Source organism: Ahaetulla prasina, chromosome 2, assembly GCF_028640845.1.
Source record: "Ahaetulla prasina isolate Xishuangbanna chromosome 2, ASM2864084v1, whole genome shotgun sequence".
In the NCBI taxonomy this organism is placed as follows: Eukaryota; Metazoa; Chordata; class Lepidosauria; order Squamata; family Colubridae; genus Ahaetulla; species Ahaetulla prasina.
Window position 1 is genome coordinate 181,120,475 of NC_080540.1, and position 26,602 is coordinate 181,147,076.

Consider the following 26,602-nt stretch of genomic DNA (forward strand, 5'->3'; position numbering starts at 1 on the left):
TATATTGAGTCTCATTCGTCATCTTCAGGCTTCAGCCGTGCTTCTGGGAAGCACGAAGCTGAAGCCTGAAGATGACGAATGAGACTTCGTCGAAACGTCGCCAAGACACTTCTAATTTTACACGGGAGAAAACCCGAACAACCAAAGACCTATATATATATATATATATATATATATATATATATATATATATGTAATACAGTGGTGAAATCCAAATTTTTTTTACTACCAGTACTGTGGGCATGCCTTGGTGGGCATGGTGTGGTTTGGTGGGTGTGGCTTGGTGGGCGTGGCAAGGGAAGGAATCTCCCACCCCACTCCAGGGAAAGGGTACTGCAAAATCCCCATTCCCTCCCCACTCTGGGTCCAGCCAGAGATGGTATTTGCCAGTTCTCCGAACTGCTCAAAATTTCTGCTACCAGTTCTCCAGAACCTGTCAGAACCTGCTGGATTTCACCCCTGATATAATACATACATACATACATACATACATACATACATACATACATACATACATACATATATTATAGACCACTATAGAGTTTTCCTAATTGAAATCAATAGAGTCATTAAACTATACGTACCACAAATGACCACCAAGATCAGGAAAAGCAAACTACCCATATCAATAAAAAAGCTTCAATTGACTGAGACTAAATTGATCTTGAACTTAATAACAGCAGCAAGGCTGCTGATTGGACAATATTGGAAGAAAAAAGAATTACCTACAATAGAAGAATGGATATTGAAAGTTATCAACTTGGCTGAGATGGCAAAAATCTCAGCCTTTTTGAAAGACAATACACAGGAAAGATATTTAATTGAATGGAAAAAATGGATTGATTATTTACAAAATAGATATCAGATTAAGAGACATCAGATTGCCTTTGAATAATTAGGATGTATTATTTTAGAATGTTATGGGGGAGGTTAGGAAATGAAAAGACTCGGATGAGGCTAATTGGATTAGAAGGGAAAATCTTAGTCTATGTTTGGTTTATGTGTAATAATACCTTGTGATTGACCCGGGAAGCCGGGGGGAGGTGAAGGGTGGGGGGAAGGGGGTTTTGAGGGGGGGGAAAGGGAGGGAAATGTTTGTTTGTATTTTAAAACTTTTTCAATTAAAAAAAAAGCTTCAATCAAAAAAAAAATCCCTCTGGAGAAGAAACAAAAAGGACTATGTAGCAAATTTCAAAAACCGCTACAGGAATATATGTAACCAAATAAAAACCGAATGCACAAATTACCACACCAAGCAAGAAGAGGACCTTCTGCGCACAAATTCCAATCGTGCCTTTTATAATTTTGTGAACAATAAACTTAAAGACTCAAGATCTATCCCACCACTAAAAGATTCTAACGGCAATGAATGCAATGATGAAACAGTTAAAGCAAACCTCTTTAACACATTCTTTGGCTCAGTTTTTGTTAACAGTGATGACACATACCTGACATTCCCAAATCGTACCACCAATGAGTATGACGACTTAACGCATATAGATTTCACAGAAGATAATGTTGGAAAAGCTCTTCATAACTTGAAACCATCTCTATCCATTGGATCTGATGGACTATGTGCATACTTCTTAAAAAAACTTTCCACTAATATAGTAGAACCCCTAAGCATAATCTTTGATAAAGCTTTCATGACCAGTTCCCTTCCCAAACTTTGGTCACTAGCCACAGTCATTCCAATCTTCAAAAAAGGAGACCCCAGCTTAGTTGAAAATTACAGACCAATCTCTCTATGCTGCGTCACCTGCAAAGTAATGGAATCAATCATCAACCAATCCATTTCCTTCCACTTAGAAATAAACAACCTACTCTCTGATAAACAACTTGGTTTCAGAAAAAAATTATCATGTAACTTACAACTTCTCCACTGTAAAAACATATGGACTACAAATCTTGATCAAGGCAAAGCAATAGATGCAATCTACATAGACTTCTGCAAGGCTTTTGACTCAGTAGTACATGATAAACTTCTCCTAAAACTAAAATCCTATGGCATTTCAGGACCCCTTCACAATTGGATATCTGCTTTTCTGTCTAACAGACAACAAGTGGTTAAAATTGGCAATGCTTTATCAAATCCTGTTCCTGTCAAGAGTGGCGTTCCTCAAGGTAGCGTTCTTGGACCAACACTCTTCATACTATACATAAATGATCTTTGTGACCATATCTCAAGTAATTGTATTCTCTTTGCTGACGATGTCAAACTATTTAACATCATCGACAATACATCTACCAAACACTAAGTACATGCTTGATGGACATTACCTTACAGATGACCCCCACCCCGTCAAAGACCTTGGAGTTTTCATATCAAATGACCTAAATGCTAAAGCCCACTGCAACTACATAGCAAAAAAGGCTCTAAGAGTTGTAAACCTAATTTTGCGTAGCTTCTTTTCCAAAAACACTAAACTACTAACCAGAGCATATAAAACATTTGCTAGGCTAATTCTTGAATACAACTCACCTGTCTGGAACCCACACCACATTTCTGACATCAATACAATTGAACGTGTCCAGAAATATTTTACAAGTAGAGTTCTCCACTCCTCTGAAAACAACAAAATACCTTATCCCACCAGACTTGAAATCCTAGGCTTAGAAAACTTAGAACTCCGTCACGTTCGACAAGACCTAAGTTTAACTCATAGAATCATCTATTGTAATGTCCTTCCTGTTAAAGACTACTTCAGCTTCAATTGCAATAATACAAGAGCAACCAATAGATTCAAACTTAATGTTAACCGCTTTAATCTAGATTGCAGAAAATATAACTTCTGCAACAGAGTTATCAGTGCTTGGAACACATTACCTGACTCTGTGGTCTCTTCCCATAATCCCAAAAGCTTTAACCAAAAACTTTCTACTATTGACCTCACCCCATTCCTAAAAGGATTATAAGGGGCGTGCATAAGCGCACAAACGTGCCTACTGTTCCTGTCGTATTGTTTGCTTGTTTCTTTCTTTTCTTTTTTCTTCTTATATATATATGCTTATACTTCCTTATATTACCTCATATATATGTTTATATACTATATAATCTTTTTTTGTGATGCTTATATATATTGTTGTGACAAAATAAATAAATAAATAAATTACCTTACAAGCTCTGGTAAATTATACGGCCGGATCAAGTTTGGGTCAACTGGATTAGAACTGACAACAATGCCTTGTGGAGTCTGGGCGCAAGGAAATAAAATATGGGTTGAAAGAATGCAAAATGTTGCACAGTATTTCCTATGCATTATATATGATCAAAATCCAACTGGAGTACTAGATTTTATACATGATAATACAATATAGAGAGCAAATGCAACCCAGAAGGTGGGGTTCTGAGATATAAGGTGGAAGACTATTATTTGAATTTTCACCAAGATGACATCAACTGAGAGCCCAGAAGCGATAGTTCAGCCTACGTTGCTTTGAAAATAGAACATTTGCCGCCCTAAGCCCTTTTTAGCAAAAATAAAAAATACAAAGTAAATATAATAATGGTGCAGATGAAAACTGCTGACAAAACAGGAAGTAAACAACTAGTTCCTATACCCACCATATACATGCACACACACAAATACATACATTCAACCTCGGCATTATTTTCCAGTTTCATAGTGAAACTTTTCAAATCTTTGATACAGACTATTATTTAGCACAGAGCTTAAAATTAAACATTTTAGGAAAAATGCATATATAAAATGATGGCCAACCAAAGCTTGGTAAAGTGGTTGGGTCTACCTGCCATGATTACATGGAAAAGAAGAATCAACAACCACTCCTTGTTCATGGGACTATACTAATTACACAGGATTGCACGATTCTCACCTGAAACTCGACAATCACAGTTTTGTCCATCCTGTGCATGTTGTGATCCATAGAAAAGACACGATAGAGCACTAAGAAAAAACAGAATAACTGTAATTTGTGACAGTATTCAGAAGATATGTGCTTGCATCATGTTGGTCTGTGACCATAATAAAAAAATGATTGATTGATGTGCTTGCATCATCATCAACAAAAAGTATTGTCATAAATTGTCTGATATTTTGTAGCTGTCAACCATTCACATGATTCATGCAGCAAATAAAGACTCCTGGAACATTTTTATTACCAAGAGTATAATTTACTGAGCCAACATGGGTACAGAAGTAGCAAAGCCAATACTAACGTTTTCATGCACAAACAGCATAGTTAAATGTTCCCCTTTATTCCATCCAATCAGTACAGTCAGTTCAATTCAATTTATTTGGCTAATGGACTCTCCGCCTAGCAGACTTTCTCAGCAGAAGACCTTGGTTCTCAGGCTCCAAGTCAGTGCTCTTTGCCTTCCTTTCCCCCCACATTATGCCTCCCCTGCATTCCAATCTGTTCCCTCCCCTCATTCTTCTTGTCTGGTTGTAAGCGGGATTTGCAAAGTGAGCCAAATCTCAACCATGACAGCAGTTGTCTGTCAGACTCACTATAGTGTAAATCCTAAAAAGCAGATATGTGACAGTTTCTAGAAAAACAGCTCATTAGTCTTGTGGGAAGCTAATCTCCTCCTAGAAGAATGAAATGTTTTGAGAAATATTTAAAAAGGCAGGATAAAGTATTTCTCCTAAAAGAGAAATAATTTTTTTTAAATTTGTTTTATTTTATAAACAAACAAACATACAATACATCATCAGTTGTTCAGTGCTTCATCTGAGTACATCTTTTGTGTTTTCTTCTTGTTCTCCAATGTTAATCTTTTCATAATATCAACATTTCATTTGTTGTAACATTTCTCCCACATTTCTTGCTTTACTATTAACACAGTTATCAATTTTCTCTCTCCTCTTTCTTCTTCCCATGTTTCATTACAATGTTACCCTATATATATTTCTTTTATTTATTTATTTATTATTTCAACTTTTATACCGCCCTTCTCCCGAAGGACTCAGGGCAGCTTACAGCCAAGTAAAAGCAATAATACAAAAGTTAAGAGCAATTTTAAAAAACTAATTTTAGATTGGCTAAAATGTAAAAATTTGCTAAAACCCATTAAAAACTAATTAAAACTATTAAAAACTATTAGGCCAGTCCTGCTCGATGAAATAAAAGAGTCTTCAGCTCGCGTCGGAAGGTCCGGAGGTCGGGGAGTGATCATAACCCCGGAGGAAGCTCATTCCAGAGGGTAGGAGCCCCCACAGAGAAAGCTCTCCCCCTGGGGGTCGCCAGCCGACATTGTCTGGCCGACAGCACCCTGAGGAGACCCTCTTTATGGGAGCGCACTGGTCAATGGAGGCCACCGGTGGCAGCAGGCGGTCCCGTAAGTATCCCGGTCCTGAGCCATGGAGCGCTTTAAAGACGGTCATTAACACCTTAAATTGCACCTGGAAGACAACCGGAAGCCAGTGCAGCCCGCGCAGGATAGGTGTTATATGGGAGCCTCGAGCTGCTCCCACTATCACCTGCGCAGCCACATTCTGGACCAGTTGAAGCCTCCGGGTACCCTTCAAGGGGAGTCCCATGTAGAGAGCATTGCAGTAGTCCAGACGGGAAGTGACGAGGGCATGAGTGACCGTGCACAGGGCATCCCGGTCCAGGAAGGGACGCAACTGGCGTATCAGGCGAACCTGATAAAAAGCCCCTCTGGTGACGGCCGTCATATGGTCTTCTAACAACAGCCGTGCATCCAGGAGGACACCAAGATTGCGGATCTTCCCCGTGGGGGCCAACAACTCGCCCCCCATGGTCAGTGATGGAATCAACTGATTATACCGGGATGCCGGCATCCACAGCCACTCAGTCTTGGACGGGTTGAGTTGGAGCCTGTTTTTCCCCATCCAGACCCGCACGGCCTCCAGGCACTGGGACATCACTTCAACGGCTTCGTTGGGGTGGTTAGGGGTGGAGATGTACAGCTGCATATCATCAGCGTACAGATGACAACTCACCCCAAAACCACGGATGATCTCACCCAGCGGCTTCATATAGATGTTGAACAGGAGAGGCGAGAGCACCGACCCCTGCAGCACCCCACACAGGAGATGCCTCGTGGTCGATCTCTGCCCCCCCCCCCGTCAACACCGTCTGCATCCAGTCAGAAAGGAAGGAGGAGAACCACCGAAAAACGGTGTCCCCCACTCCTAACACCTCCAGCCGTCGCAGCAGGATACCATGGTCGATGGTATCAAAAGCCGCTGAGAGGTCTAATAGGACCAGGGCAGAGGAACAACCCCTGTCCCGGGCCCTCCAGAGATTATCCACCAACACGACCAACGCCGTCTCCGTGCTGTATCCAGGCTGGAAACCGGACTGGAACGGGTCCAGATAGACAGTTTCATCCAGGTACCGAGGAAGCTGATGTGCCACCACACTCTCAACAACCTTTGCCACAAAGCAAAAGTTGGCGATCGGATGGTAGTTTGCCAAAACAGTTGGGTCCAGGGAAGGCTTCTTGAGAAGGGACCTCACCACTGCCTCTTTCAAGGTGGCGGGGAAGACACCCTCCCTCAAAGAAGCGTTAACAATTCCCCAGAGCCAACCTCGTGTAACCTCCTGCATGGCCAGTACCAACCAGGAGGGACACAGGTCCAATAAACATGTGATTGCGTTCAGCCGTCTCAGTATCCTGTCCATGTCCTCAGGAGCCACAGTGTCAAACTCATCCCAGATGATATCTCCAAGATCTGCCTCCGTCTGCCCGTCCGGATCTACCCATACTGCGTCCAGCCCGTCCCGGATCTGAGCGACTTTATCATGCAGATAACATCCAAAGTCCTCAGCACGTCCATGCAAGGGGTCCTCCCCGGCTCCCTGTACAAGAAGGGAGCGGGTCACCCTAAATAGAGCGGCTGGGCAATTATCTGCTGATGCAATAAGGGCAGCAAAATATTCACGTTTCGCTGCTCTTATCGCCACTAGATAGATCTGAATGTGAGACCTCACTAGTGTTCGATCAGATTCGGAGCGGCTGGCTCTCCAACTACTCTCTAGGCCTCTTTTCCAGCGCTTCATCTCTCTCAGCCCCTCGGAGTACCAAGGGGCTGGTCGAGATCGGCACAGGGTCAGAGGCCGCAAAGGCATGACTCGATCTAAGGCCCCCACCGCCGCCCGTTCCCAGGCGGCGGTAAGTTCCTTAGCCGAGCCGTGAGCCAGATCCTCAGGGAATGGCCCAAGCTCCATCAGAAACTCTCTGGGTCCATAAGGCGCCTGGGACGGAACCACCAAATCGGTTCGATCTCCCTGCGGTGTGGGTTGGCGGTTCGAAAATCCAGCCGAAGGAGAGAATGATCAGACCATGACAAGGTAGATCCAGACGAGAGTTCCGAGACCCGTCTTGTTGAGGTGGTTTGGGATGATTTTGACCCTGTGACTCCCGAGGACATGGACAGGTTGTTGGGTAGGCTGAATGCCACCACATGTTTACTGGATCTGTGCCCCTCCTGGTTGGTACTGGCTACACAGGAGGTGACACGAGGCTGGCTCCGGAGGATTACAAATGCTTCTTTGCGGGAGGGGGTCTTTCCCGCTCACCAAGAGGCGGTGGTGAGACCTCTCCTCAAGAAGCCTTCCCTGGACCCAGCTGTTTTAGGGAATTATCGGCCAGTCTCCAATCTTTGCTTTATGGCGAAGGTTGTAGAGAGTGTGGTGGCATGTCAGCTACCCCAGTACCTGGATGAAGCTGTCTATCTAGACCCATTCCAGTCCGGCTTCCAGCCCGGATACAGTACGGAGACAGCTTTGGTCGTGCTGGTGGATGATCTCTGGAGGGCCAGGGATAAGGATTATTCCTCTGCCCTGGTCCTATTAGACTTCTCAGCGGCTTTTGATACCATCGACCATGGTATCCTGCTGCGCCGGTTGGAGGGTTTGGGAGTGGGAGGCACCGTTTATCGGTGGTTCTCCTCCTACCTCGCTGACCGGACGCAGACGGTGTTGACAGGGGGGCAGAGATCGACTCAGAGGTGCCTCATGTGTGGGGTGCCGCAGGGATCAATTCTCTCACCCCTCCTGTTCAACATCTATATGAAGCCGCTGGGTGAGATCATTAGTGGCTTTGGGGTGAGATACCAACTGTACGCTGATGATACTCAGCTGTACTTTTCCACCCCGGGCCACCCCAGCGAAGCTGTCGAAGTGCTGTCCCGGTGTTTGGAAGCCGTACAGGTCTGGATGGGGAGGAACAGGCTCAAACTTAATCCCTCCAAGACGGAGTGGCTGTGGATGCCGGCACCTCGGTACAGTCAGCTGCAGATGCGGCTGTCTATCGGGGGCGAGTCGTTGGCCCCGATGGAGAAGGTACGCAACTTGGGCGTGCTCCTGGATGGTCGGTTGTCCTTTGAAGATCATTTGACGACCGTCTCCAGGAGAGCTTTTTATCAGGTTTGCCTGATCCGCCAGTTGCGTCCCTTCCTGGACCGGGATGCCCTATGCACGGTCAGTCATGCTCTCGTTACCTCTCGTCTGGACTACTGCAATGCTCTCTACATGGGGCTCCCCTTGAAGAGCACCCGGAGACTTCAGCTAGTCCAGAATGCGGTTGCGCGGGTTATTGAGGGAGTGGTTCGAAGCTCCCACGTAACACCTATCCTGCGCAGACTGCACTGGCTACCTGTTGTTTTCCGGGTGCGCTTCAAGGTATTGGTTACCATCTTTAAAGCGCTCCATGGCTTAGGACCGGGCTACTTACAGGACCGTCTACTGCCGGCCTCTATCTCCCAGCGTCCGGTGCGTTCCCACAGAGAGGGACACCTCAGGGTGCCGTCAGCCAAACAATGTCAACTGGCAGCCCCCAGGGGGAGGGCCTTCTCTGTGGGGGCTCCTACCCTGTGGAACGAGCTTCCCCCCCGGGCTTCGACAACTACCTGGCCTCGAGACTTTTCGCCGCAAACTTAAAACTTATTTATTCCATTTGGCTGGACTGGCTTGATTTTAAATTCTAAATTTTAAATTTTAATTGTGGGTTTTAAATTCTGTAATTTTTATGGGGTGTAAGGTTATTTTAAATTTTCTGGCTAATTTGAATCAGTTTTTTAAGGGTTGTTTTAATTATGGTGTATGTTTCTGTTTGTATTTTATTTGCCTGTTCACCGCCCTGAGTCCTTCGGGAGAAGGGCGGTATACAAATTAAAACATTATTATTATTATTATTATTAAGGGTTGAATAACTAAGTCCCCTAATTCCAGATCATTCAACCATTGTCTGGAGATGAAAATCAAGTCCAGCGTGTTCCCCCCAATGTGAGTGGGCCCATCCACTAATTGGGTCAGGTCCAAGGCTGTCATGGAAACCATGAACTCCCGAGCTGCTACAGATGCTTCGCCGGTTGGTGGCAGGTTGAAATCCCCCATGACCATAAGTCTAGGGGTATCAACCGCCACTCCGGCTATCACCTCCAGCAGCTCGGGCAGGGCTGCTGTCACACCGCAATTGGTTCTTCTCTAACCAATAGTAAAATTGTCCCCATATTTTAAAATATTCAGATTCCTCTTTCTTTGATTGTCAAAGTCAATCTATTCAGTTCTGCACAATCCAATATTTTCTTAATTGCTTCACCCTCTGTAGGGATTTTCTCTGCTTTCCATCTTTGTGTAAATACTATCCTCGCTGCAGTTATTATATGTATAATCAAATACATATTTTCTTTACTAAATTTCTCTGGTAGGATACCCAATAGGAACAGTTCAGGTTTTAAATCTATATGTTGTTCTATCATTTCTTCTAACCATGTTTTAATTTTAATCCAATAGTTTTTTGCTTCTGGACATGTCCACCACATATGATATTACGATCCTGGTATCTGATGGCATTTCCAGCATTTAGCTGATTTATCTTTAAACATTTTTGCCAGTTTTTCAGATGGCATGTGCCACCTGTAAAACATTTTATACTGATTCTCTTTACATGCTGTGGACATTGTTAATTTGTAATTTCTTTCCCATAATTGTTGCCATTGAATATCCAAATTTTTTTGCCCAAGCTATCATTGTTTCTGTTACTTCTTCTTCTTCTAAATCAATGCTAAGTAAGTAATTATATATTTTTAAAATTATTTTATCACCTATTCCTGTGAGTATCCTATCCAGTGCTGTCATTTCTAAATGAAAACCATATAATTTAGCATCTTTTTCACACCTTGTTCGTATTTGCATATGAGTATACCAGTCCAACTCAATCCCTTGTTCTTCTATTTCTTGTTTTCCCTTCAATTCCTTCTTATCTGTTAGTATATCTTTATATCTAATATTATTTCTAATATTGATAATATCTGGATGTATTAAAGCTTCCATTGTTGATAACCATGTTGGTATTTTCAAATAATATTTATCTCTGACCTTCTCCCACACCAATAATAATGCATTTCTTACATAATGTCTTTGAAAATAAGTATGCATCTTACTTCTACCATACCATAAAAAGGCATGCCATCCCAATTGTAAATTGTGTCCTTCCAAAGTTAAGAGTTTTGTATTTCTTAATCTAATCCATTCTCTCATCCAAGTCAACGCTGCTGCCTGGTCATATAGTTCCCAATTCAGCAGTCCAAAATCCTCCACATACTCTCGCATCTTGTATGTTGATTCTCGCTTTCTTCCCTTGCCATATAAATTTCTTTATTATTTTTTTAAGGTGTTCAAAATATGTCTTTTCCACTTTTATCAGTATTGTCTGAAATAGACACAATAGCATTGTGCAATATGTTCATCTTTACTCTCGCTATCTTTCCCATTAATGATAACTGTAGATTTTTCCATTTCTCCAAATCTTCCTCAATCTGTTTCTTTAGTTTGTAAATCTGTTTCTTTAGTTTGTTATCTTCCTTTATTGTTACACAACTTCATGTTAAATATATTTCTAAATATTTCATTTTGTTCACAATTTGAATATTTAGTTTCTCCGTCAATTCTCTTTTCTGTTTTTCTGTTATATTTTTAACCAATATTTTTGCTTTGTCTTTATTTATTTTTAGTCCTGCAACCTCTCCATATTCTTCTATTTGTTCTAAAAGTTTGGGGCCTGTTATTTGAGGTTCTTCCAATATAAAAACTAAGTCATCTGCAAAGGCTTGTAATTTGTATTCTTCTTTCTTAAGAAAGAAAACGCAATTCCAATGCGTTGGTTCCGTCCCAGGCGCCTGATGGACCCGGAGAGGTTCCAGACGGAGCTTGGGCCGTTTCCTGAGGATCTTGCCCACGGCACGACTGAAGAACTAGTTGCGGCCTGGGAACGGGCCGCGGCTGGGGCTTTGGACCGTGTCGTGCCTTTGCGGCCTCTGACCCGGCGTAGATCTCACTTGGCTCCATGGTTCTCTGAGGAGCTGAGGGAGATGAAACGCCGGAGAAGACGCCTAGAGAGCACCTGGAGGTCTAGCCGTTCCGAGGCTGATCGGACACTAGTGAGGTCTTTTACTAAGACCTATCTAGTGGCAATGAGGGAGACGGCGTTCCTCGTTTCCTCCTCATTGCATCGGCAGATAATCGCCCAGCCGCCCTGTTCCGGTGACCCGTTCCTCCTTCGCCAGGAGGGGCGGGATGACCCCCTGCAGGGACGGGCTGAGGAGTTTAACGGTTATCTATACGATAAAATCGTTCAGCTTCGGGATAGTTTAGACCAAAATTGCAATGGTCCAGATGGGATGGAGGAGGCACGTCTTGTTGAGGTAGTTTGGGATGAGTTTGAGTCTGTGGCTCTCGAGGACGTGGACAGGTTGCTGGGAAGGTTACATGCGACCACATGTTTACTGGACCCGTGTCCTTCCTGGCTGGTGCTGGCTACTCAGGAAGTGACACGAGGCTGGCTCCAGGGAATTATAAATGCTTCGTTGATGGAAGGGGTTTTCCCTGCCGCCTTGAAAGAGGCGGTGGTGAGACCCCTCCTCAAGAAGCCTTCCCTGGACCCAGCTATTTTGGGTAACTATCGTCCAGTCTCCAACCTTCGCTTTGTGGCGAAGGTTGTAGAGAGTGTGGTTGCGTGGCAGCTTCCCCAGTACCTGGATGAAGCTGTCTATCTAGACCCGTTCCAGTCCGGCTTCCGGTCCGGTCACAGCACGGAGACAGCTTTGGTCGCGTTGGTGGATGACCTCTGGAGGGCCAGGGACAGGGGGTGTTCCTCTGCCTTGGTCCTATTAGATCTCTCAGCGGCTTTCGATACCATCGATCATGGTATCCTGCTGCGCCGGTTGGAGGGATTGGGAGTGGGAGGCACCGTTTATCGGTGGTTCTCCTCCTATCTCTCCGACCGGTCGCAGACGGTGTTGACAGGGGGGCAGAGGTCGACCGCGAGGCGCCTCACTTGTGGGGTGCCTCAGGGGTCGATTCTATCGCCCCTCCTGTTCAACATCTATATGAAGCCGCTGGGCGAGGTCATCAGTGGTTTTGGGGTGAGTTATCATCTGTACGCTGACGATACGCAGCTGTACTTTTCCACCCCGGACCACCCCAACGAAGCTGTCGAAGTGCTGTCCCGGTGTTTGGAAGCCGTACGGGTCTGGATGGGGAGAAACAGACTCAAGCTCAATCCTCCAAGACGGAGTGGCTGTGGATGCCGGCACTGTTCAGTCAGCTGCAGCTGCAGCTGGCTGTGAAGCAGTTATTGGCCCCAACGGAGAGGGTGCGCAACTTGGGAGTCCTCTTGGATGGGCGGCTGTCGTTTGACGATCATTTGGCGGGCGTCTCCAAGAGGGCCTTCCACCAAGTTCGCTTTGCGCCAGTTGCGCCTTCCTTGACCGGGATGCCTTATGCACGGTCACTCATGCCCTCGTAACTTCCGCCTGGATTATTGCAATGCTCTCTACATGGGGCTGCCTTGAAGTGCACCGGAGGCTGCAGTTAGTCCAGAATGCAGCTGCGGGTAATAGTGGGAGCAACTCGTTGCTCCCATGTAACACCACTCCTCGCAGTCTGCACTGGCTTCCTGTGGTCTTCCGGGTGCGCTTTAAGATTTTGGTCACCACCTTTAAAGCGCTCCATGGCTTAGGACCCGGGTACTTACGGGACCGCCTGCTGTTACCGTTTGCCTCCCACCGACCCGTACGCTCTCACAGAGAGGGCCTTCTCAGGGTGCCGTCCGCCAAACAATGTCGGCTGGCGGCCCCCAGGAGTAGGGCCTTCTCTGTGGGAGCTCCCACGCTCTGGAATGAGCTTCCCCCTGGTTTACGTCAAGTACCTGATCTTCGGACCTTTCGCCGTGAGCTGAAAACGCACTTATTTATTCAAGCGGGACTGGCTTAAAATTTTATTGGGTTAAAATTTTATTGGGTTATTTATATTTTAATATTTTAATTCGTTTTAAATTTGGCCATTTTATAATATGCTTGTTTTAATTTCTTTTAATATTGATATTGTGATTTTTTACTTGGCTGTACACCGCCCTGAGTCCTTCGGGAGAAGGGCGGTATAGAAATTGAATAAAATAAATAAAATAAATAAATAAATTTTCATTCCTTTTATTTCTTCATTTCTTCTTATATTTCTATTTAACACTTCTAATGTTAATACAAATAACAATGGTGAGAATGGACATGCTTGCCTTGTGCCTTTCTTTATATTCACTTTTTCTGTCATCTCTCCGTTCATCAAAATATTATTATTATTATTATTATTATTATTATTATTATTATTATTATTATTATTTCCGATTGCTTTTTATAAATTGTTTTTATCATATTTATGAATCTCTTCCCAAACTCCATCATCTGTAATTGATCTATCATAAATTGCAAGTTCATGTTATCAAATGCTTTCTGTGCATCTAGAAACATCATCGCCATTTCTTTTTCTCATAATATTTCAAAGTATTCCAAAATTATCCTCATATTGTCTCTAATTTGTATCTTAGGTAAAAACCCATTTTGGTCCATATGAATCATTTCATTTAAAAGTTTTTTTATCTGTTCGCCATAATTGAAGCAAAAATCTTATAATCCACATTCAGCAATGAGATCGGTCTATTTTTGACTTGGAGTAAATCTGTATCTTCTTTAGGTATAAGTGTGACATAAGCCTCCATTCAAGAGTCTGGAATCTTCCTTTTCACCAATAGTTCATTGAATAAATCCAAGATTACATTGTTCAACGCATCTTGGAATGATTTATATAGTTCTGCTGGTAGTCCATCTGGGCCTGGTGTTTTCCCATTTTTTTGTTTTTTAATTGCCTCTGTAAATTCCATCATTGATATTCTTTCTTCTAAGTTTTCTTTATATAGTTCAGATATTTTAGGTAAATCAAATTTCTCTAAAAATTGTTTTAACTTTCCACCAGGTATCTTCTCTTGATTATATAGTCTCCCATAATAGTTTTGAATTAGATGGGGGAGGGGGCATACTCCCTCAGGCAATTCCTTCACTGAAGAGGTAGCAGAAAAGAGATCTCCAAACCCCAAGCCCTGATTGTGACTCACAAATGATGCTGCCCAGTTGCCCAGTAAGGCTGAGTAAGTTGCACTGGTGGTCTTATTAGAAGGAATTCCGGGGCTCATTGTGTATAATTTGAAAAATACTAAATAGCCTGGATGACACACTGGCTAACCTCAATTTGGCCTCACAAACCCTGGATGCACTAAACTAAGGGTGTCAAACTCAAGGGCTGGGGGCCAAATCTGGTCCATGGGCTGCTTAAATCTGGCCAGCGGGGCCACCCTGGAAACAGTGAAGGATTGGCCCATGGTGCCTCTGCCAGTGAAAACGGAGCTCTGTTTTCACTGGCAGAGGGTTGCAGGAGGCCATCACAGCCAAAAATGGAGCTTGGGAGCTTATTTTCACTGGCAGAGCACTCAGGCCACCACAGGTGCCCCCAACATGAATGACATTGAGCTGGCCACACGCAGCCTGGCCATGCCCACTCTGGCACCCTGTGGTCAAACGCAACCTTGATGCAGCCCTCAATAAAATCAAGTTTGACACCCCTGCACTATACTAAGAGCTAGGGCAGGTTCAAGAAGCAACCCTTGGAAATAGGCAGCCAGTAGTTTTTTACTAAAGCAAAACCATGTCTGTGAAGAATTTTGGCACTTGTGCTTGCTTCAGACTTGACTGCAAACTCACAGAAAGTGACATCAAACATCTGAAAATAATTGGCATAGAAAATTGGATACTGTAAATTTCTTTCCAGCACTTTTGCCCTGGTTGCTAGACCTTCATAGGTTGAAAGCTGTCCTTTTGGGAGCCACTGAAGGTATAAAAGCCACCCAGTCTCAACTCCATGTGGTCAGGTGCACCAAAACCATAACCCATGTGGTCCATGAATAAATGGGCCCTTTTCCCAAGCAGCTTCCAGCCTCCATTTTGTCTCCAGTACCTTTCTCCTGGCTTGGAACTGAACCAGATGGATATTTCTTCCAACCTTCTAAAGTGCATCCTCAGGCACTTTAAAGGCTAATGGGTTTATTATGGCATAAATGTTTCTATATTACTTCAGTTTCGATCTCCTGGATCTTAGACAAAAACATGACCTAGTTCGTCAAAGAAAAGCTAAAGAAAAAGCCTATCTGGAAAGAATAGACTTTCAAGATTACATGTTTTCTTCTCTTAAAGAAACACAGTAAGAATATTGTTTTAAAAGTTAAATTCACATAACCCTCAAGGCTTTCTCCTTTTTATAACTTGCAATTAATCACTGTGACATCTTCTTGGACTTCTCCATTCCCGCCCTAATTTGTGATTACATTCCACTGGATCATCTATCAATGTGTTCCTTAAATCTAAGCTTGATTTCTCAATATCACCAATGCCAACACTCACAAGACACACATTCTTCCATTCCCCCACTCTCTGGAAATATCTGGAATAAATGACAAACCCCAGGAATGGTTTTGTTTATAGCATTATTCATCACATAACTACAGTGGGACCCCAGGGGAGTGAAGAAATAGATGCAGAAAAAGAGTTTACCTGCAGAGCCTGGTGTATAGATGCCTTTATCTGTCTGGATGAACACAAAGCCACTCTGGTAAGAAAGGAGAACTACCTTTTCCAGTTTCACTTCAGGACCAGTTACTTGCACAACCACGTAATGATTTTGCCTGGAGTCCTTACTCAGTTCTCTTGCAGGAATCTGGATGAGAAGATGAGTACAGCAGAAGCTTCAAACTTAATAATCACTAAGGGCCACCTGAGGCCTCATTCCTTAGCCCTAGCCAACAACACTAAAATATTGATCCAAAAATTTTGACTACTGAGTCAAAAATGAAAAAGTGGATCACAGAATGCCAAACATAGGTGTATTCAGGGGTGAAATGCTACCGGATCGGACCGGATCGGGCAAGTAGGTAGCGGAGTTTGGTTCTGGTTCGCCGATCCGGTAGCAATCGCTGGCTGGCCATGCCCCCGAACCACTCCACGGCCAGCAGTCCAGCCTTCGCAAGCTGGACACCGGGACACCGGGAAGGCAGCTCCACCTGCTCACCCTTAGGTCAGGGGCCGGGGCCCATTCCCCGAGGCCCCGGAGCCGCTGCCTTCCCCAACCAGGTCAGGGAATGCACCATTCCCCGACTCCAGCCTTTCCCCAGAGTCACTGCCCGCTCTTCCTTCGCCCACTTGCTACCCACTCGCCACCTGTTTGCCCTTCGCCTTTGGTCAGGGCCCAGGGATACCTCATTCCCCTGAGACCCCGGAGCCACCCCCTGCTCGCTGCCTGCCTCAACTGGGTCGGGGAATGCACCATTCCCCGACACCAGCCTTGTCCCAGAGCTGCCACCCGCTCTTCCTTCGCCACGGAGCACATACTTACTTTCTTCCAGCGGCTGGCTGCCAGGAAAGGAAAGCGTCCAAAAGTTACTGGAGTCCCTCACCTTGAATATGCCACCGCCATTGCTGCTTGTTCCATGCACCAGCTGCGCAAGCGCACACCCTTTATTTCATTTATTTATCAGCAGCAGGTTGGGTGTGCGCTTGCGCAGCCAGTGCATAGAACAAGGCGGCATATTCAAGGAGAGCAACTCCGGGACCTTTTGGACGTTTGCCTTTCCTGGCAGCCAGCCACTGGAAGAAAGTAAGTATATGCTCCATGGCAAAGGAAGAGCGGGCGGCGGCTCCGGGACAAGGCTGGTGTCGGGGAATGGTGCATTCCCTGACTCGGTTGAGGAAGCGGCGAGCAGGGGGCGACTCTGGGGCCTCAGGGAATGGGGCGTCCCTGGGCCCTGGCCCCTGACCAAAGGCGAAGGGCAAGCAGGCGGCGAGCGGGCAGTGAGTGGGCGGCAGCTCCGGAGAAAGGCCGGAGTTGGGGAATGGTACATTCCCCGACCCCATTGAGGCAGGTGGCGGCTCCAGGGCCTAGGTGAAGGGAGAACAGGTGGCAAGGGAAAGGGAAAAGGCAGAATAGAAATTATTTTTTTTCCCTACTGGGTTCTGTGGGCGTGGCTTGGTGGGGGGGTTGTGACTGAGTGGGCATGGCTGTGAGTGACATTGAGTTGGCCATGCCCACTCAGTCACAGGACACACCCACCCACCAAGCCACACCCACAGAGTAGGTAGCAAAAAAATTTAGATTTAACCCCTGGATGTATTCAATCTGAAAAACTTGCTGCTTGCTTCTACTAAGAAAAATTCTGATTTTTCCTGGCAGAAGGCAATGGAAAGACCATGTACCATCCAGTTAAAGGAGCCCAATCAAAGAAACGAATGCAGAACATATCCCTGAGATCTCACTTTGCCACATCTTGTTACATTGTGTTATAAGCCACATCTGTCCACTGCAGTACACCCACAAACCCCACCTTGTTCTCTCTGGCCTTTTCCCTCCTAATTTATGCACCAAGAAAACACATCACCCAATTCCAAGCTCAAAACAAGTGGGAGGGAAAGGAAGGAAATGTTTACCCCACATAAGCTTTCTTGGTTCAACCATCTCACTTCCTGAAGGATCATAAATCCAAACACATCAAATCTTTTTCATTGGACAACTATTCAATTATCAAAATACACACACACACATACACACACACTTACCAAGATGAACTATTATATTCCATTAATATATTCCAATAATATATCTCCTTATTATAATAATTGTATAATATCTAAAGTTTACATGAAAACAGCTTACAATAACCAACCAAAATCATTTAGCCAGCAAAATCCACCATAAAATCCAAACAGAATGACTGTCAGGCCCTGCCTCTTCTCCTTTCCCAAGAAAGTAAAGACTCTTGAAATGTAGTATTTCAAAAGGAACCTTTTATTGAGAAGGAGGACAGCTTTTATCTCATTAATACCTAAAAAAGATCGAGATGGTGTTAAACCAGAGAATTATAGGCCAATATCGCTTTTAAATACTGATTATAAGATATTTGCTAAGATACTAGCGAATAGATTGATGCCACTGATGAATCAATTAATTCATAATGACCAATCAGGATTTATTAAGGGGAGACAGATGAGATATAATATGAGACAAATTGTAAATTTACTTGAATATTTGGAAGGAAACAGCCAGGTTTCAGCAGCATTCCTCTTTTTGGATGCCGAAAAAGCTTTTGATAGATTGGATTGGCAGTTTTTGTTTAAAGTAATAGGAAAAATGCAATTTGGGGATTATTTTATTCAAGCAATTAAGGCTATATATCAAAAGCAAACAGCTCAAATAATAGTAAATGGTGGATTAACAGAATCTTTCAAGATTGAGAAAGGGACTAGACAAGGATGTCCCTTGTCACCATTATTATTCATTCTAACTTTGGAAATATTATTGAGTAAGATACGTGGTTTAGATCGAATAAAAGGAATTAGAATTAAAAATCAAGATTATAAATTAAGAGCGTTTGCAGATGATTTGGTTGTTTCTTTATCTCAACCAATACATTCAGCTGTATATTTGATGGAGACAATTGATCAGTATAGTAAGGTATCTGGGTTTAAAGTGAATCAACAGAAGACAAAATGATAATTAAAAATATGAATACACATCAGAGGAAGAATTAGAAAGAATAACTGGATATGAAGTAGTTAAAAGGTTAAATACTTAGGAGTATACATTACAGCATCGAATGTAAAATTATATAAAACAATTATGAGGTATTGTGGGGAAAAGTAATTAAAGAAATGGAGAATGGAAGAAGTTACAATTATCATTGTTGGGAAGAGTGGCAGCTATAAAATGAATGTTTTGCCTAGATTTTTATTTTTGTTTCAAATGATTCCAATTTTGAAGAAAGATGCAAATTTACAAGAATGGCAAAAGGATTAATAAATTTGTATGGAAGGGTAAAAACCGAGGATAAAGTTAAAAATAATGCAAGACGTTAGGGAAAGAGGGGTTTAAAATGCCTAACTTGAAATTGTACTATGATGCAGTTGTTTTAACTTTAATTTCTGATTGGATTAATTTAACAGAGGAAAGGATTTTGAATATAGAAGGTTATGGTTTGTTATATGGATGGCGCATATGTAATATATGACAAGAAAATTGATAAGACATTTAAGAATAATATGGTCAGAAGTGCGTTGTTGAGGATTTGGAAAAAATATCAATATAAGTTAGATGGAAAGATACCAATATGGACCATCCCCAGACATATGATAGAGAATATAAATATATTACAAAAAATGGAAGTTATCACTTACAAAGAGCTTTTGACTATGGAAAAAGGGGAATTACAGTTAAAATCTAGGGAGAAATTGAGGATGAAGGAAGAAATTATACATGGTTCCAGTATGGACAATTGCAATCTAGATGGAAAATAGATCAGAAAATTGGTATAAGGCAAAGTGATGATAATCTGGTAAAACAAATAAAAGATCAAGGTCAACAGCATATAAAGAGATTATATAATGTATTGGTTGAAATTGATTCAGAAATGGAGTTGGTTAAAGATTGTATGGTAAAATGGGCACAAAATTTTCAACAACCTATAATGTTAGAAACATGGGAAAAATTTGGGTGAGGAATGTTAAATTCACAAGCACAAAATTTAAGAGAAAATTTTATAAAATGTTTTATAGATGGCATTTAGATCCTAAAAAACTGTCATGTATGTATCCAAATGTGAAAGCAAAATGTTGGAGATGTGATTGTGAGGATGCTACCTATTATCATATATGGTGGACTTGCAAAAAAGTTAAAGCCTTTTGGATTAAAATATGGTGGATTATGCAGAACATTTTGAAAAAGAAGATCAAGTTTGTTCCACAGTTCTCTTTATTAGGAATAATCTCAGATTGCACTGTTATAGAGACAAAACTGATTCTGAATTTAATAACTGCTGCAAGATTATTGATTGCACAATATTGGAAGAAAGAAGACTTACCTACAATTGGAGAATGGATTAGTAAAGTATCAAATTTAGCAGAAATGGCAAAAATTTCTGCCTACTTGAAAGACTGTACACAAGAAAAATATATTTTGGAATGGAGGAAGTGGATTGATTATATTCAAAATAAGTATCAGATTAAAAAATATCAATTAGTTTTTGAGTGAAGTTAGGAATTATTATGTATTAGTTTAAGAAAGAAGGGAATTGATAGTGTGATGGTGTGAAATGGAATATGTTTTATGTTATATTTTAGGTTATGTTTGTTAGTTACAATACCCTGTATTCTGTTCTGGGAAGTCTCGGGGAATGAGGGGAGGGGAAGACTATAAATTGATTGGTTGCCATTGTACAGGAATAATGGTAGAATTAAACAAGTTGGAATGGTGTAATGTCGGGACTGCTCGGCAAACACTCCCGAAGGGAAAGCGTAAGGAAAGAGGAGAAAAGAAGCAAGAAAGTAGGTAGGTAGGAGGGTAGGGAGGAAAGAAGGGAGGGAGAAGAAAGGATAGGAGGAGGAGAAGAAGGAGAAGATAGAGGGTTAGAAAGGATGGTAGTGAGAAGTGGGAAAGAGGAGGGGAAGTAGGAAAGCGAGGAGAAGGTGGTGGGGGAAGTTTAAGAAGGATGAGAAGGGAAGAAAGGATTAAAGGGGGGAGTGGCAGTCGAGCAGCCCTGATTGAGTATAATTTGAGTATAGGACTGATTGTTGGATAAGTGATTGTATTGTACACTGGTCAAATTGTGGGAATTATTATGGAAAAATAAAAAAAAAATTTGCAAAAAAAAAAAAAAAGGAACCTTTTATTGAGAAGAAGTGATAGCAGGATAGGTGAAGCAGGCTCTAAATTCCCTCCCAGACTATACAGTTAGAAATAGAGCTTTAGAATTCCTCCCTCCAGTCCAAATGTGGATTCAGCCAATCCACAGGTGTGAAGATGTTATTGTAATGGCCGTCCTGAGAAACAAATAAGGAGCTGTTCCCAGAATCTTCTTCCGCTTTTAACAAACTGAAACAATCCACATGGCCCTACCTCCTTATTACATTCGAAGAAAGGCAAGAATACTGTAGGGCGCTTAGGCGCCAGGAAAAAGGTTATAAAAATACAGCTTATCCCCATGCTCCTCCCTCCCTCCATTTGAATGGCAATATCACATTAGGGATCTGACAGTGACTTTGAAATGCATAGACCACTGTTTATTTTATAAGTTTTAAGGTAGAACTTGAAATGAAACAAGATTTGGTAAAACAGGGGATTGATATGGTATGGTATACACAACTGCAAATACAATCTAGATACGAAAAAGATGCAAAATTATATGGTTTTTATATGGAATTGACAGAATTAGATAAGATATTTACAGGAACAGATGAGGGAGTGATAAGAAAATTGTATAGTTATGTATTGAGTATTAAACTAGAAGAAGAACAAGTTAAAGAAACAATGCTAGCGTGGGCTATACGATATACGATAGAATTAGATAAATGGCAGCAATTATGGGATAGAAATTATAAGTTAACCATGTCTACTGCATACAAGGAGAATCTGTATAAGATGTTTAAAGATGGCATCTGTCACCTGAAAGACTGGCAAAAATGTTTAAAGATAAATCAACTAAATGTTGGAAATGCCATCAGAAACCAAGATCATATTATCATATGTGGTGGATGTGTGTAGAAGGAAAAGAATACTGGACAAGAATTTGTATGTGGTTGGAGAAGATGATGCAACAGCGTATTGATTTAAAACCTGAGCTATTCCTGTTGAGGATTTTACCAGGGAAATATAGTAAAGAAAATGTATACTTGATTATTCATGTAATAACTGAGGCTAGAATTGTATTTGCACAGAATTGGAAAGGTGAAGAAATTTCTGCAGATGAAAACATGATTAAGAAAATATTGGAATGTGCAAAAATGAATAGATTAACACACTGATTATTATAATATATGGGATTTATTTTGTCAATGGTTAGAGAATAAATATGAAAGTAATGTATAATAAAGTTAAATAAGTTAAGAAGGGAAATGTTATAATAATAGATATGTTAAGTATTAAGTACTAGTATTAAAATAAGAGTAGATATAAATAATGAATATGGTAGTAAGCTTTAACTGTTATGACACAAAAAATTTGTACCCAGACGACGCACTGTTTAATGAGTGATGGAATGTTTTGTATTAAAATAAAAATAAAATAAAAAACAGAAAAACAGAAAAAAAGCAAACTCATTCAGGAAAAAAATGAAAATATACACTAATCTTATTTAACTAGTCAGTCAAATCAAATAAGATTTATTTAAATATAGTCATTAACCAGCAAGATAAAAACATAGCAGCAATGACCAAATAATATATATGAAAAGCAGTGTATCAATCACATAAAACTAAAAGTTAATACAAAAATGGGGAAAAAGGAAATTAAGCAAGATGTAATAAAACAAGATAAAATAAAAATGGAACAAGAACAAGAAAAATTTGTAATTTCATCACTGCAAGGTTAGGACATTTAATATGCTTACTCATGGAAATCATTGTGTATAGAAATTTAGCAATTGCGTTAGTATGATTATGGTCCAATTTACAGATTTTTTCCTCAATTTTCTGAGAGGTTTTCTGAGAAAAGATGCCAGCAGCTGTTCGACATTCTTTGGGCTCAATTAGTTAGCAGAGTCAGACCAGTGGTTGATTTTTGGTTTTGATACTGATTTTGACCTAAATATTTATTATATTTTACTTGTTTGCTGTGAAATGCTGCGGAGAATCTTTCAGCAATTGTGGCAATAAGAACTGTAAAATAAATACACATCTATCCCAAAATTTCATTTTGCTTTCCTCCTTAAATTATATGCTCAATTTCTCTCAATATCTGACAATTTAGTCAAGTTTGACTAAGGTGCATAGGACTTCCCCTCAAGCCAGACTGGACAGTATTTTAGCTTGGGTTGGGGTTTTTTTGTTTGTTTTTTGTTTTGTAGGGATACAATAGACCCGTGATGGCAAACCTATGGCATGCATGCCGGAAGTGGCACGCAGAGCCATCTCTCCGGGCACACAAGCCGTGGCCTGTTGCTCTTCTGCCAGCTGGACTTCACGCGTGGGGAAGCGCTGGAAACCAGAACTGCTCTTCTGGTTTTCAGTGCTCCTGTTTTGACACTCAGTGCTGAAAAGGTTTGCCAACACTGCAATAAACACTACTGCAACCATCACCGTACACCCACCTTTATAATTGGAGTGACAAGCATGCCTCCCGCTGGATTCCTAATCATATTTACTCTTCTTTGGAACAAGGTTTTCTGCTTCCGTGGAAAATCATGAACCAAGATGTTAAGCTGTTTCGGAGAATTGTCTCCATGGGCCTCCACCAAAATTTGCTCTTCTGTATCTGTTCGCAACACATCAGGGGTGATGAGGGTGTAGCTGTAGAAGAAGAAAAGAACATCTTCTTTTAGTCTGCTTAGGAAAAGGGTGTAATTTGATGAAGTTTCTTCATAATCTTTTCTTTTAGAAAAGTGAAGAAATAAATGGTTAAAGATGTGACCCAGAAAGCTTTCAAACACAGTTGAAAAACGAGTAAATCTATTGTAACTTTATATCACCTAAAAGATATTTGGGATGCTGGGTTTTTTTAGTTATAAAATGAGACTGATCATTACTGGAACAGTAACCTGTGTGGTATTGTAATGTAACCAACACATTATAATGAACAATGCAGTGCCCCCTTGCAGCATAAAGGATAATCTTTTCTATGAAAGAACAGAGTTTGACCTCAGATTTGAAAAATAGAATTATATCTTCATCCAAGATCAGGCAGTCCGTAGCCTGCATGCAGTCCTCCAGTAACCCCCTCTGCAGATCCAGGCACCTGAAACTACATTGCTGAAATTTGGTTGTAAAATGGCTAGATTTTGACAAAGTGAGATCAACCTGCTTTTTGGAGTTAGTGATTCCCATCTTTAACCTCCAACCCTTGCCTAGAACGAGGTGGAAATTTACACTGTTTTGAGAGCTGGTTTGTAGTTTTCTGCGCCTGGGCTGCTGCACACAGAGGGGTTTGCAGTTCATTCTCCCACAGAGAGCCCTATCAATCAGAAGAGAACTGGAAGGGACCTTAGAGGTCTTCTAGTCCAATCACAGGCTCAAGCAGGAGACCCTATATCAATCCAGACAAGTGATTGTCCAGTCTCTTCTTAAAAACCTCCAGTGATGAAGCACACAAAACTTCTGAAGGCAAACTGTTCCACTGGTTAATTGTTCTCACTGTTAGGAAGTTTCTCCTTAATTCCAGATTGCTTCTCTCCTTGATTAGTATCCATCCATTGTTTTTTGTCCTGCCCTCCGTTGCTTTGGCAAATAAGTTGACCCCTTCCTCTTTGTGGAAGCATCTCAGATACTGGAATACTGCTATCCTAGTCCTTCTTTTCTCTAGACCAGGGGTGTAAAATTCACATTGTCACAGTGGCATCACATGATGTATCTGGACTTCTCCCCCTTTTGCTAAACCAGGTGTGGGTGTGGCCAGCATGTGATGCATCCAGCCTACAGGCCGGGAGTTTGACAGCCCTGCTCTGAACTAGCCAAACCCAAATCCTGCAACTGTTCTTCATATGTTTTCTTCATATGTTTTTGGCTGCTGCACATAGAGGGCTTACTTGGGTTTGCAATTCACTCTTCCACAGAGAACCCTACATCAGGTTCATCATCATTAGATTTATATCCTACCTGTAACAATCTGCCTCTCCTCTTTTCCCAAGAAAGTATAGACTCTTGAAACATGGTATTTCAAAAGGAACTTTTTATTGATAGCACAGTTAGAAATATGGCTCTAGAATCTATCCCTCCAGTTCGAATGTGGATTTCAGCCAATCCACAGCTGTGAAGATGTTTATTATAATGGCCATTCTGCCAGATAAGGATCCATTCCCATGGTCTTCCTCCGCTTTCAACCAACTGACACAATCCATATGGCCCTTCCTCCTTATTTCATTTCCAAACGGTGAGAATATTGCAGGGTGCTTAGGCGCCAGGAAAAAGGTTGCTTTCCGTGTGAATGGCAGTATCACGTCAGGGATCTGACACTGCCTTTGTTTTGTACAACTCAAAGGAGCAGTATATATAAATTTGCTGCCTCCTGTTTTTCCCACAAAACCCACTCTGTGAGGTGAGTTGGGCTGAGAAAGGGATTGGCCCAAAGTTACCTGCCTCAGGAAGTGCTAGAACTCATAGTCTCCTGATTACCAGGCTGGCACTTTACTCACCAAGCAAACTGGCCAAACTGATGGTAAAGCAATACCTACCCACTTGATCCAGCATTTTCCAAGGGCAGCTTTTGGTTCTAAAAAAATGGTATAGTTTGTCAGCCCCAAGTAATGGCTGCATAAAAAGAATGGTATTGTGATACCATTTTGTAATACTGGAATGTCAACAATTGAAGGGCTTTACAGAACATGCAGGGAAAGAAATGGGAGGTTTTGTTACTAACACCAAAGGCATATTTATTACAAAAGCAAAAGTAAAGCAATGGAGAAAAGAAAACCATTTTTAGATGGCAGATTAATGAACACATTATCTTGTGTGAATGAGAGATTGAGGCTGTGTAAATCAAATCACTCTAATATTATATATTGCTAACAAATGTTTTATTATCATATCTTGCTATCTTTAGTCACATTTTATTGGCTCTGGCTCTGTTTACATTTAAACAGACCAATTTGAAACTGAGGCCTGTTGGAGTTTCCTCCTTGCAATCTGATTAAGTGTGCAGTTTCATATAAATTGCCTGCAGTGTAATTTAATTGACTTCTCAAAGTTATCTGATTACTTTTGCAAACTATAGGGTATATGGAGATTGCAGTAACGAATAACTCTTGCAGGAATGTATATCCACATAGACATAATAGATAATAAAGATTGCACTTACACTATGATATCAGAGTGCATTGTCAGAATTGGCTGTTGCCTTATTTAGATGATACCCAGGTATAGGAAAGTCAGGTGATGTAAAGGTATTGAGCAGAGACGCAATAGAGGCAGGATAGTAATCCACAGTGGCACAGCCAATTTCAAGCTGGGTTCATTTCTGAGAAAGAAATGTTGTGCCTGTGTGCCAGGAATTGGCATTAAAAACTTGTGCATGACTCCTGCTATTATAATTCTCCAGTGCGTGGGGAGGTTAATGCAAGCAGTATTAGAAATTGCATTTATTTATGTATTTCTTTATCAATCCTTTCAAATCCATGCAAATTATTACCATCTAATAAGGGCCCCCATTCCAGAAGCTGTAAAAGAAACAATTGTTTTCACTTTCCTTCTGAACGATAGGTGTTTTAATTGAGTTGAGCTGAATTGAATTGAATTGAATTGAATACTTTATTGGCCAA

The 26,602-nt window shown here is 41.7% G+C and overlaps 1 protein-coding gene across 1 annotated transcript in view; it reads right to left on the minus strand.

Annotated features, from left to right (window-relative positions):
* Positions 1 to 26,602, minus strand: part of LOC131192086 (complement C3-like) — a 172,135-nt gene that overhangs the window by 142,103 nt on the left and 3,430 nt on the right. Inside the window, exons 2-5 of the mRNA XM_058170905.1 lie at positions 23,444 to 23,642; positions 15,870 to 16,032; positions 3,838 to 3,908; positions 3,115 to 3,194 (exon numbers count right to left, since the gene is read on the minus strand). Of these exons, the coding sequence (XP_058026888.1) occupies positions 3,115 to 3,194; positions 3,838 to 3,908; positions 15,870 to 16,032; positions 23,444 to 23,642 (513 nt within the window). The remainder of the gene's footprint in view (positions 1 to 3,114; positions 3,195 to 3,837; positions 3,909 to 15,869; positions 16,033 to 23,443; positions 23,643 to 26,602) is intronic.